At 44.7% G+C, this 12662-nt stretch overlaps 1 protein-coding gene across 2 annotated transcripts in view; it reads right to left on the bottom strand.

Moving 5' to 3' along the window:
- Nucleotides 1-12662, bottom strand: part of CLTC (clathrin heavy chain) — a 30988-nt gene that overhangs the window by 15063 nt on the left and 3263 nt on the right. For both annotated transcript variants that reach the window (XM_035342900.1, XM_035342901.1), the window contains exons 2-13: nt 8533-8740; nt 6394-6662; nt 5892-6053; nt 4997-5110; nt 4427-4600; nt 3461-3658; nt 2577-2777; nt 2148-2300; nt 1750-1872; nt 1361-1498; nt 844-1008; nt 547-727 (exon numbers count right to left, since the gene is read on the bottom strand). In XM_035342900.1, the coding sequence (XP_035198791.1) occupies nt 547-727; nt 844-1008; nt 1361-1498; nt 1750-1872; nt 2148-2300; nt 2577-2777; nt 3461-3658; nt 4427-4600; nt 4997-5110; nt 5892-6053; nt 6394-6662; nt 8533-8740 (2086 nt within the window). The remainder of the gene's footprint in view (nt 1-546; nt 728-843; nt 1009-1360; nt 1499-1749; nt 1873-2147; nt 2301-2576; nt 2778-3460; nt 3659-4426; nt 4601-4996; nt 5111-5891; nt 6054-6393; nt 6663-8532; nt 8741-12662) is intronic.

Raw genomic sequence — 12662 nt, 5'->3', positions numbered from 1 at the left:
CTATTGCAGAAGCATATAAAGAGCTTGTAATTCAAGTATTGCAATTATTTTACAAAGACCAGAAGTTCTAGCCAAACTGTACCTGCTCTCTCCATATATTACATAGACTAGCATGTCATAATGCAACTTTGGTAAATAGTAATGCATTCCCATCAATTGGGATAGATCAACTTTGTTGAAATAATATCTACCACGTGCCTTCCTTACACCCCTACACAAGAGCAAGGAAGGGTTCCAAAAATCAGAAGTAGTTGGGTCCAAGTCACACTCACAACCTTTCACCAAAACAGGCACACAGTGAAAAAGCTGCTTACCACAACTCGCAGCTAAATCTCAATCAAGTACTATATGCCATCAGCTTTAAGTGACTTGGAAGTCACTTGCCTCAAGTAATCAACGTTGTGTTTTCCAGAAAAAGCACACTATGCAAAAAACCCGTCCATAATAGCACCATATTCCATTAACCATCCTCCAAATCCTTCATGTATACATACAGGAATGAGTGAGCACTAGTTCCTTTTGCTAAAGACAGAAGCATGAACTTACCTTCAAAGCTCTTGAAGGACTCAAAGAGCTCAATAAGCGACTGTGTTGAAAGTTGTTCGTGGTATTTTGAAGCTACCTGGACACAGATCTGCAGGTTCTGACGAATGTTAGCAGATAACATAGCACGCAGACACTCCAGCGAGTCTTCTACCGATAAGGAGCCAAAGTAGTTCACTAACCACTGCAGAAATACATAAGCTGTTTTAGACCCAAGTAAAACACTACACTCTGAGTCAATGTTGAAAGAAATCGTTAATTTCCTGGCTTTCAATAGATTCAGGATATTTGATTTTATACCTCAGGATTGAGAAGATGAGTGTGAACTACTGCACGCTTGATGTCATACAAGTCTGTGAAGTGTTCAAGTGCTCTCTGCAGCAAGCCAGCTTTCTCACACAGCTGAGCTATGTGAGCCCGGTCATAATGAGTAAACATTTGGTTTCCCAGGATAGCATCTGCAACCTAGAAGTAATAACAAAAAGTTTTATTTAGTTCCTACAGCACTGCCACAATTCAATGTGTAGCTCCCCATAAACAAAACTTTCTAGCTTGAGAGAAACTGTGTTTCAACTGTAGCAAAGAAGCCAAGAATTAACAGTAACACCCACAGCAATTCTGTGCAATTGAGCAATTCAGAAGTGATGTGAAGAGAAGAGAAACTACCTCAGGGCTTTGAAGCGCTTTAAAAAGAACAGAGTTCTAGCTTCACAGTTGAAGCAGAGATGCTTTCAAGATTTTAAATATTTATCACTGGCGTTTGATATGGACCACAAACTAGTGCCTTGTCTAATCCAGTGTAATTCCCAAAGTATACCTGAGGCGCATGCATGAGGTTCATCTCAAGTAAACGTGTTTGCAGGGGACCTTCTGAGGGACGATTATTCTTCAGTGCATCCAGCAAGAAGGCTGTACATTGCTGAATTAAGTTATACTCCATAAAGACATCCACAATCTGCAAAAAAAAGATTAGGCTTTTGACTTGGAACTGAAAGCACATTTAGACAAAGTAATATCAAGTGCAGCTTTCAATGCACCAAGCTGCCACATAGTGTTCTTAAAACTAAGCAAGAAACAGTATTGTCCCAGCAGGGTAAACCCAAACAGTTCAAAGTATTTTTCCTGATGCATGGAAGGGGAGTATGGCTCCTCTTAACCACTTTATCACCTCAGGAGTTAACATTCCACAGCAATACAATTATTTACTTGTGTTATGTCTGCAAGAGGCTCTTCATCTTGAACAAGCATTTGTGCAAACTGCTGTCCTTGATCAGGGCTGATTCTCATTACATTCCTCAGCAAGAAAATCCAGTCTGGAGTATACCCAACCTGAAGAGAGCAAAAAGTAGTAACTCAGCAAGAACAGAGCTCCGTAAAAGCTACTGTCAGTAACTTACACAAAGCAGTCACAATTTCCTCATTTGGAGGATGCTACATAGGGAAGCATGAAAGGATACATGTATGAAGTCTAGGAATAATTAACAATGACACTTTGGACCAAGATAGGCAATACAAACTCTCAGACTCCCCCAAGGTTACTTTTAGCCATTTTAGAGCATACATAAATTATTCCTAAACACAGAAAAGGCATAGTTTCCTCTCACCTTCTTCGCATACAAAACAATCTTCTGGACTTGTCCTGTTTCAGCAAAACACTGGATCACTTTGTTTGGAACGTTGGCTCTCAGGTAGACACTAAGTGCTAGTGTAGGATCTACAGATTTCACAAGATCTCCCAGCTCCTCTGAACACTCCAGCTGTTTAAAAGAGATAAATACAGTAAGCCCACCCCAACAGTGTCACGATGAAGTGTGTTTCATTTGCATCTCATTTGTCTTCCTTATAGGATTTTCTTAAAAATAAAATATCTAAGGCTGAGCTTGATAGCATTATCCAGCTCTTTCATCTGCAGGGATGTTTCTTAGGTTGGTCTGACAAGAGTCAGAAATGCATTTGTAGGGCTAAGAAGAACTAGGTTATCTGATAACAGCCTGTTTCTTCAAGTACCTAAAAGGTATCAATTCCAAATTTACCTTGTCTTCTTTTAACCATTTCTCCAGGAGCTGTTTGCGTCCCTGCTGAAGCACTGGTCTGCAGAGTTCCAGCGACTCATACTTATTCAGCTGCCCTTGGTCAAGCAGAATACCAAAATACTGGAGTAAAGGAGAAGTCTGTCCTGGCTGAGCTGGAACACTCTGGAACCGACGGATGGTGTCTGGAGTACGCAGGATTCCCTGCCAGAAATAGAGATGCACTTCAGTTTCCTGTTCTGCTATTGTGGCTTGGCAAGATTTCCTCCAGAAAGCTGAAGTTGGAAATGCTTACTGCAGCAACATTATGTTTTGCCAACCCAGAAAAACAGTCAGCAGTACAGTTGAGCATTGCATTTGAGATGTTTTAATAGAAGGTGTGCAATAGTAGCCTATTAAATCTGCATTGCTACTGGAACTAATCTAAGTTCAGAGGACTGTCCTACAGAATTAAGTCACCCTTGCTCTTGCAAGCAAGTTCCTCTCATCTGAATTACTATGCTAAACAATCTTCAGCCTTAGTGAATCTTCAGTCTTAGCATCTCTCCTTTTTATCCTGTTTACAGGTGCAGCCCCAGCTGGAGGTTGTCATTTCAGAGACCTTTCCTGTCACTGGAGGAATTAAAATATGTATCAGAAACATTAAGTCTCACAGGACTGCTTCGTTTAGTTCTCTCTCCCCCCTGTAGGTTTCACACAAGCTTTAGAACCTTCCAGAATATGATTACTCTCAGCACACAACATCCTGGATCCTCATGGGAATGTTAAAAAGTACTACATTAGGACAGGTCTCTGGTCTTGCCACTCAGAAGAATCCATTGAGCTTTCTTGAAGCATGAAGCTTAAGCTAGTAGAGTTCAGTACTATTCAAATTGTTCATCCGTTACCTTTGGGGCATTAGCTGCCACTTTTGCCGCCTCTGAATAGTTCCCTTGTGCAAACAGTGCATTGAATTTTCTAGCAAAGAGTTCCTCAGCTCCTGCCAGGTTGTTGCGGACAGCCATTCGTAAAGCTAAGTCAGGATTCTGGAGGACATTTGTGATATAGGGAATAATATTCTCTTCTTCCACACATACTGACAGTACCTGAATAAATTATTGAGGAAAACTTTCAGTTAGTCCAAATATAAGAGAGGCAAGTGCTAAGTTAACCTGTAAAAGAAAAGCTATAGCATACATTGAAAGTTTTTCCATCCCTTGATAACCACAGAGCCTTGCCACTGTACTTAAAAAAGGCCTCTAGCTGAAAAGAATCTCTACCATCCAGTTACTGCATCAAGGCTGACAAATAAGTCTGTTCGAACTAAAGTAGAAGCAAGAAATAACAGGGATACAAGTACTGTCTTTCTGTAACCTGTACTCAGCATCTTAAGTAACCAATCCTGGCTATACGATGTTAGTAGCCTGGTTTAATCAAGTGAGATGTATACAGAGATACAACAGCAAGATTTCTTTGGGGCTCAGAACAGGCAGACTTGACATGTTCTGAACGCGGAATTTCAAATTAGTATATTTAAGACTTTGTTAGCAGTTGCTCTGTTAGAAGGTAACATCTGCAAAAATAGAAGTATATTCTAGTTCTATCCTCAACAGTAGGAGGGTGCTTAGATCCACTGACTGCCACTACAAAAAAAAAAGGCAAGATTATGCACCCAGAACCTGAGCTGTAGAAGAAACAAGATGACAGACAAGCTGCACTCCTGTTCAGGTATCTGATACTACCATACTCCTCACTCTGTTACTCTGTCTCGTTCATTTATGGAGACGTTTAGACATCAGTAAGAACACTGTAGCATATCATTAAAGGCCAGTTGGATTGGTTAAACAAGTAGTTTCCGAGCCAAGCTTCCTTACTTGTCCCTTTCTGTTCACTCCTATAATTCCAGCTGTTGCTTCATGCTGTGCAGTAACAAATATGGTCTCTCCACTGATTCTGTTCATGTAGATACAGGTGCCGGTTTCCAGGTCATACAAGTGGATATAGCCGTACTTTGTTATCAGAAACACCACATCATGCTTGTCACTGATCTGCAAGACAGGAATAGATTAATCAGATTTGGTATTGGATAAAACGAGTAAGTAATTTTTAGAATTGGACAGCTGTGCCATTTCAGGAGGACTAGAAGTACTTTTTTTTTTCCAGCTGAATACTTGAGTACTCTCATAGTAGAATCAAGTTTTAAGAGCTTGGAAAGCAGTTAAATATACATGAGTATTTGTTCCATATATAAGAACAAGTTGTTTTTGAATCTGCTTAAGTCCCCAACTTGACCTGAACTCTACTAAAGCAGGAGCAGAAACCACACCAGTTAGTTTAGCGCCAAACCTCAGGTTTACCTTGATCACCTAGCTCCCAACACCCTGCTTTACAATCACATCCACTGAGGGAAGCTACAGATTTGTTTTTATGTGCAGTTATCGTACCTGCATTGCAACAGGAAAGTCATTTTGTGCTTCTGGAGGAAAGAAGACATCCACTGCTTTCTTTGGAAACGGCTGATTCCCAGTCGGTGGCGTACCAACTTCAATGATATGCAGCTGTGCAATAGATAAGATTAGTCTGTCAGTTCCCAAAGAATACACAGAACAACGGACTTTAACAATAAAGATATGGCAGTTCTTTTGCTGCTGATCCTTAATCCCAAGCTTATGCAAGCAGAGGAGCTAAACCAGCCTTCCTGAGCACAGGCATAAGGTGTAACATATTGTATTCATCCTCAATTGCCTTCCTCATCTATGGAAGGTGATCTTTAGTTATCTCTAGATACTTAGAACTTTAATGATTCCTTTAGATCATTTTTTATGCACTCTTTTGACTTGCTTAACATACTGAGACAGTTCAGAAGATGTTTCTTTGAACTAGCTCTAGCTCTACTTTGTTTCAGCTTTCACTTAGAGTAGTTCACATATTTCTGACATTGATATTGATTGCTAACTAGCTTGGGAACACTAGTATTTCATTTTTTCATCCAATAACTTGGAAGTTAAGCTTGGTACTGGGGATCAGCAAAGATATTACAACAGCTTTTCCCTTAAGCTTTGCTTGTGAAGCCAAGAGGCACATCTTTCAAGCAGCTAATTTAGCTTGCCAGTCATAACACATCACCTCACTTCATGACTGGAACAGACTTCTCTACTTCAGGTAGCCCCTGCTGTGAAGCTGTGTACGCCCCAGTTTCCATATACACTAGAGTAGCAGCATCCAGAGTAACACTTTTTTCCTAGAGGCAACTTTGTGCATTAATCCACTTGTTTTCCTGGAGGCAGATAACCAGGATGAGTTATTAAAGATTAAAGCATGTTTAAAACCAAGTCTTACCTTACCCCCAGCTTGCCCTCTTACTGCAAAACAGAAGAGAGTGGATTCTTCAGCATTTCCTTCCATCTTGAACTGCGCAAAGCTAGCTGCATGCCCCTCAATCGGTTGTGACACTTTTCTATCTACAGAATAGAGCTGCATCGCTCCCACAACACGGTTTTGCTAGATAAGACAGAACAAGAGTCAGAAGTAGCAAGCACATGGGCAGCAACGTTCTCTAAGTTAGTGTTAGCAAACACGTTGTAGTATTAAGCTGAAGTACCATGCCATGCTTTCTCTTATAAAGGTATCGCATCAGATTAACTTTTTGTGTGTGTTTATACCATTACTGTAAGATTTTCAGTTACACCTAAGATGCAAAGCTCAAGAGAAGCACTTACGTTCCAAACAGTAAGTTAATAAAAAACTAAAACATCCTCATACCTCACATCTACTCCTACAGAAGAGAGAAAAGAGCCAAGCTATAGGCCTGCCACAGTAGGCTGCCTTCACGGGAAAGTACCTGTGCAGATATGCCAGTCAGCAGCAGCCACTTCTGCTTAGCATCAGTACGGTAGTTGATGATCTGGCAGCCAGCAAGACTGGAATGGCGATCGAACATTTTCACAGGCTGGGACTCCCCCTCCATGCTCCAGTGGTAGACTGCGTTATCCGTTACAAGGGCAACAGTATTCAGAGAGATCCACTTCCAGAAGGTGACATCATCTGTCATTGTATGAGCCTTCATCTTGCTCTTCATTTCAATGTTGAATATTTGAAGTGTTTTCCCAGCTGAAAAACACGACGTTGTCAGCCAGGTGGCAGTTTTCACCTGTTACTTCAAGCAATGGTTAAAAGCAGAAGAGCTGCATTATGATGCTAAACACTCGTCAAGTTTTTAGAAAATGCTATGATATATTGGCAACGTCACTCAGTGGTCAGCTATTATGTTTGGTTCGTTAACCAAAAGCCATAAGTCGCACCATCGGGATACACACAGCTACTGGCTGCAAACCAAACACACACTGTGCAAGGGAAGGACTCTAGTGACCAACACAAGCTCTAAGAGGTAGGAGGACAAGTCATTTTAATTACACACAATGCTGAATACATACATCGTGAACAGCCACCTGCAATCATTTCTACCAGACTTTTTACAGCGCAGTGGTGTAAAAGATATTATTTCTTCCTGTTGGCAAGGCAAGGAGGGTTCTGACCAAGCTCTGCTAGTTTTAGGAGGTAACTACTTAAGCACATGCTACTGTAGCCCAAAAGGAACATTAAAGACATAAAACTAGGTCCAGGTCAGGGTCTCTGTTAAGGTTGCTAGCTGTATCTCAGCTCGATAAAGCCAAAGCCATACGGACAAGTGCCTTCACTCAGCAAGGACTAGCTCAGGTGAAAGCCGCCATTAGTTCAGCCCACTGAAATACGATGTGGAGCCAGGAGTTTCTCCAGAGCTTGGAGAAGGGTGTCCAGTAGTGTTAGTCAAGCTACAAGCTAGCCATTTATTTCCATGTCTAGTGCAGCTAGAGCTTTAGAGTGAAGGGGTATTAGATTCAGGTAGCATCTACCCTACGTGCTATGCCAGGGGTATTAACAGTCAAAAATGAGACTTGAGTCTAAAGGGTCAGTCCTGTTTATAAAAAGCTTAACATCAAAAGCGTGATAGTCTAAAAGAGCCCTGAGTTTGAGTGGATTAAGTTTCTGAATCTTAAGGATTCCCTTGTTTGAGAGAGCATGAAAAAAAAAACTCTGAATTTAGGCTTTCAGTTATTTAACACCACCGTTCAGCCACATCCACTGTAAACCTGAGTCATTTGATTCTGCTTTCTCTTTTCATAAAACAGGACAGTAACCGGTACAGCCAAATGAGGTAACTCACCATCTGCACACACAAGAGAGCATTAAAGTTGTGACAAAACAGTAGGACAGCATTAAAATCAAACTTAGATAATATTAAACACATTTAAATAGTTCCATTGGCAATATATTAATTTCTAGAGCGGCAGAATATTTGAGGCTTCCTGGGAGGAAGAGGCTGACACTTCTGGAGCCTCCAGAGGAACGATTGTTCTCTGTATTGGCAGAGATAAGGAGCGACCTGACCTTGTGCTTTATGCACTACACAAGTCTTCATGGATAGTTTTACTTTCCCTATCGGGGCTGATATAATAAATATGCACCAATCAGTGCACCAGCCCTGTCCAGCGTGGCAAAGACTCCAGCCTTTGCAAATATTTCCCCTCCTCCCCAACCTTAGTTTTCTACTCCGTACAGAGAGGTTCAGCTGACGGATCCTATGCACTCAGGAGATCAGGTCTCACTTCCCCTAAGAGGATTCCAGACTAGCGACTCCAGAAGTAGCCCAAAGCTTGAACTTTCTTTCCAGCTCTCCTTGCTCTGAAGCCATAAATAATCTTACTGGGAAGCAAAAAACTCATCCGAACAACCAACAAACTAGGGGCAAGCCTTAACTGAAGCTTATTACCCAGCTACCTTCAGAGTAACCGAAAAAATCACTGAACTTAAGCTCCCATTAAGCTGTGGAAAATTGCTACGGGATCCTCCCACCTAAGTTGCCTGACAGATTTAAGTACAAACCAGTACTCCAGAAAGCTCTCCAGATACTTCACGCATTTCTTTCCCAAGATTTCCGTACCTTTTAATGCAATGACTTTACTGGCAGGATTCATGATAGCACTGTCGGCTGAAATCGGCCTTCGAATGGGGTTGCTGGGGTCGTTCATGTCAATGATCACCACTTGCGCCTGTTCTCCCACCTTCTCTCTGATACAGATGAATTTGTCAGACTCCATCGTCAGAGTGCTGAACCCAATGTTTGCTGGGTTGATGCCCAGGTTTTGGAGCTGGAAAAGAAGGTTTAGCATTAGGTTACTGCCTCAGCACAGCCATCAACAGCTTTTGGAGAAGCTGTAGGAGATGCCAGGCCTCCTGCATCTTTCCACCACAACACAAACCGAAAGCACATTACCCACGAGTGCCATGACACCAGGATTCTTGCCCACCTTCAGTTATGCCCAGCAGGCTTTTTGAAGCCCCACAATGTTTGGGCACTTGGTACCTTACCTCCAAGGTCCGTTACAACTTATTTTTCCAAGAGCCCAGCCTTTGAACCCCTGGGATGGTTTAAGGCACATGGCAGTTGCCTGCTCCTGCTAGCAGTGGCTAGAGTCACAGCCTCAGTACCCACTCACATCAGCTTTGCTTCCAGAGCCCTCTTCCACTCCACTTGAACTTGGCAGCTATCACTACTTCAAGCTTAATGCCACACATGAAGGGCCTGAGCTTTATCTTTATCCTTGCAGAGTTAAAAAAAGCTACCTGTCTCATTTAGCCTAGCCCTGTCTGGCAGCAAGGCTGTATGCCACCGAGAAGGCAGAGCTAACAGCTATGGAACAGACCCTGCTGAAAGCAGGCTCACCTGCAGCCTTACTTGGTACACCAGGCATCTACAAAGCACCTCCTTTTCTGCTGAGCCAGCCTGCTTCTGGAAAGCTTTAAATGCCTACTTTTAAATGGCAATTCTAATACAGCTTGCAGCAAAACACAGCTCAGGCAACGCCATTGCACTGTGCTTGCAGACTGATGTATCAGGACGGCAGCACTGAAACAAAGCTCTATTTCTGCTGTTAAAAAGGGATAAATTTGGTTACTTTACATCACACACACATCCAGCCTCTGGTAGGCATCCCTTAAAAGCCACAGGCTCGGTTTTCTACCACTAGAGGAGTCAGCCCCTCTAACACCTCAGTCTTTCTGGGGGCTCCAGGCCCCCTGCGGCTGCCCAGAGGGGCTGGTTGCTAGCTCCTCAGAGCCGTTTCAGCAGTACTGTGCTAATCTGCAGCAGCACACCGAGCTCTTATCAGCTGTGCTCTGAAGGCTTGGAGGTGACCACGCCTCGGCCGCTCTGTCCCAGCGGCTCCTGATAGAGAGGGGGTTTTACTGCACTTCCCCTTTGCCCCGGCTCGCAGGCAGCACACACAAGGAGCAAACACCATCTCGCTGCGCTGGTTAGCAGAACTAACTTCACAAGGGGCACCCAGGGCATCTGGGCAGCCAGATCTCGGTGTGTCTTGAAGCACAGGCTCAAAAGCAAGGCGGTTTTAGCACCCTGCGTTCAATGAAGAAGAGTGTTTCTTGAAAACGGTTCAGCCTTTGGTTCTACAGGCACCCTGCACATAAGTCCCTTGTCCTAAAGGACACCACTGTATTACAATTATCTTGCCAGATGGTAGGACTGGAAGCAGAACAGATTTAAGCAAGTTACCATGACTAACCAGCTGAAGCCGTTTTCCCAAGGCAGGACCCCTACGTTCCCTGCCGCTCCACACAGTGAGCAGTTCAGTTCCATCTGAGCTGCCCTCACTCCCATCCACCTGACAATAAAGCCAGGAAAGTTGCAGGTGTAGGACAGGAGTTTTAGCTGGCTCTCCCAGGGGAGAACTGTCTTAACGCCAGAAACCGAACCCTGCCTCCTGGACGGGGCAGAGCTCTGCTGCTCAGATTGAGAGGAACACCCCCGAACCTGACCACAGGTCCTCCAGCAGCAGGGATTCACTTGGAAGGTCTCAGATTTAAGTTCAGGTCTCCATTTCACACCTTCATTCAGGTGTTCTCCAGGCCTGAGACTGGTGTCTGCATACCAGTGCAGCACTGCTAATCACAACTGGTCGCATCCCTGCGGGCAGAGGTTTGAAGGTTTGAAGTCCTACCAGCTTCATCTGGAAGAGACCTCCTAGGACAGGGCATTTCCTTCTACTCGGCTGCAAGCTTAACAAGCGCTATTTCAGCTGGCAAGCACAGCTTCCTCCTTAGAGGAGGGCCGAGGACTCCGCCCGGCAGTAACTCAGCCTGCCCAAATGGAGGTTGTGAACAGAACAAACCCAAGCACGTCCTGGCAGACCTCTTCGGGAGGTCCAGACTTAACCACTGGCTCAAAGTTGCTTGGATATTGCAGGACGGATTTATCTTAATTGTGCTCAAAGTGCCATCTGCTAGGTGTCACACCTGAGGTAGCCAGCCCCGGTTAGCAGTGGGAGATGTGGTCCTTGATGAACTTAATCACATTTTCTGAGGCTAGGTATTTCTTTGAAAAAAAGTCACTTGGCAGTGGAGTTCTGAAGCAAGCCTGCAGAAGCCTTCTGATGGAGCTGTGACCTTTCACGAGGTCTTTAAGTACACAAGTTCCTCCTGCTAAGATCTAATCTTTTAACCTCAACAGATCCTGTGAATCAAGTTTGCTTCAAGCCCCGAGCCAGGCAGGTTACCCCGATGGTGACAATCTCCGAAGTGGCTCACACAAGAGCCTGAGCAGCCAGGAGTGCCACCTGCCTCGTGGTAAGGCTCGCGGTAACTTCTCCTGGCTCCACAGAGGCCGGACATCCCTGTAGTATCAGTCACTCCCTTCCCCAACCAGGCTAAAGTTCAGGTGGCTGAGGCTGAAGCGTTTGTGAAGTTAAGCAAACAGAGACTGAGATTATTATTAGGAAACATGACAGGCGTGTTTCTTTGGAGGCTTTTATTATGAAGACTTCACTACTACTCCGTGTACTAGCTATAGTACAGACTCTGGAGTTAGAAGGGCATGGGGTTCTACAGCAGGTTTTTTTCCCTAAAAGATGGGGAAAAAGAAGGAACCGTTCAACACTCTTACTTTACGCTATGAAAATCACTTCCGTGGCTTTCATGGAAATGAAAAAGCAGAACTTGCTGGCTGTGCTTGGGCAACCAATTTACAGCACACGTTATTTTACAGGAACGTGTGCTGGAGTTCAGTTGTGCTGGTGTCCTGGAAGCACGCGGAGAAGAAAGCATCTGGCCCAGGAGCTGCTCCGCTAGAGCAGAACCACAGAACAGGCTGCTGCAGCCCTGAGGGGTCCTCAGCTCCAGGTCAGATGGTGAATGGAAGCGTGGTGGCTACGATGAGTTTTTCACATTCCTCACGCATGTTCCTGGTGACTTACCCAGGGAAGCTGCTGGGCTACACACGTCTGACACCAACCTGAATGGCAGAACTGCTGACAGGAGCCGCTGCGTCGACCCTTTCCTGGAACATTTGCTCTCTTTCTGACACTTTGCTTAGCTGTCAAATAATTTCTCCTTGCCTACGAGGAAGGGCACAGAACCGCTGAGCTTGCGTTTCACCTCGGCTCTCACACAACAGGATGTAAGCACTGCTCTCGGAGCCACGAGCAGCTGCTGAGCCTCTGCCCAGAGCCTCCTTATCTGTGTGCAGCTGGGAAGTGCCAGCCAACAGCCGCGTTCCCAGCCTCTGAGGAGCACGGAGGGGTTTGTTTTGTTTAAATAAAGCACCTCGCTGTGCAGCCAGTCACGTTACTCCTAGCACAAGGCCGTGTTTTCCTGGGCTCTGATAGAGCCGGGCAGGCTCCAGGCTACACTTGTGCTGCTCGTTTTGTTCCAGCCGTGATACTCAGCTACCTTCTCACAGATTTATACCCAGATTTCTGTTATTCCCAGGCTGACTCCTCAGAGCTGCTGACTGCAGCCCTGTAAGACAGAACCCCAGTGAGTTAAGCTCTGAAGCACTTGATGTGTATCAGTGCAAGGTAGGAGTCACAGCGTGAGGCAGGCTAGGAAGTTATGCTTGCAGCAGATAAGAGACCTCTGTAATGTTGAAGAACCCTTCTACATCCTTCCTATGCCCTGCCTCACCCCAGCAGGCTGAGGTACTCATCCGGTCCCAGCGCCGTGGGGCCATGTGGGTTACAGGCCGCAGCCCCAGACCCCACCTGCCGAAACCCAGGCACG

Source organism: Oxyura jamaicensis, chromosome 19 (genome assembly GCF_011077185.1).
Source record: "Oxyura jamaicensis isolate SHBP4307 breed ruddy duck chromosome 19, BPBGC_Ojam_1.0, whole genome shotgun sequence".
Classification (NCBI taxonomy): domain Eukaryota; kingdom Metazoa; phylum Chordata; class Aves; order Anseriformes; family Anatidae; genus Oxyura; species Oxyura jamaicensis.
The sequence above is the reverse complement of the archived record's forward strand: the minus strand, read 5'-3'. Positions and strand labels throughout refer to the sequence as shown.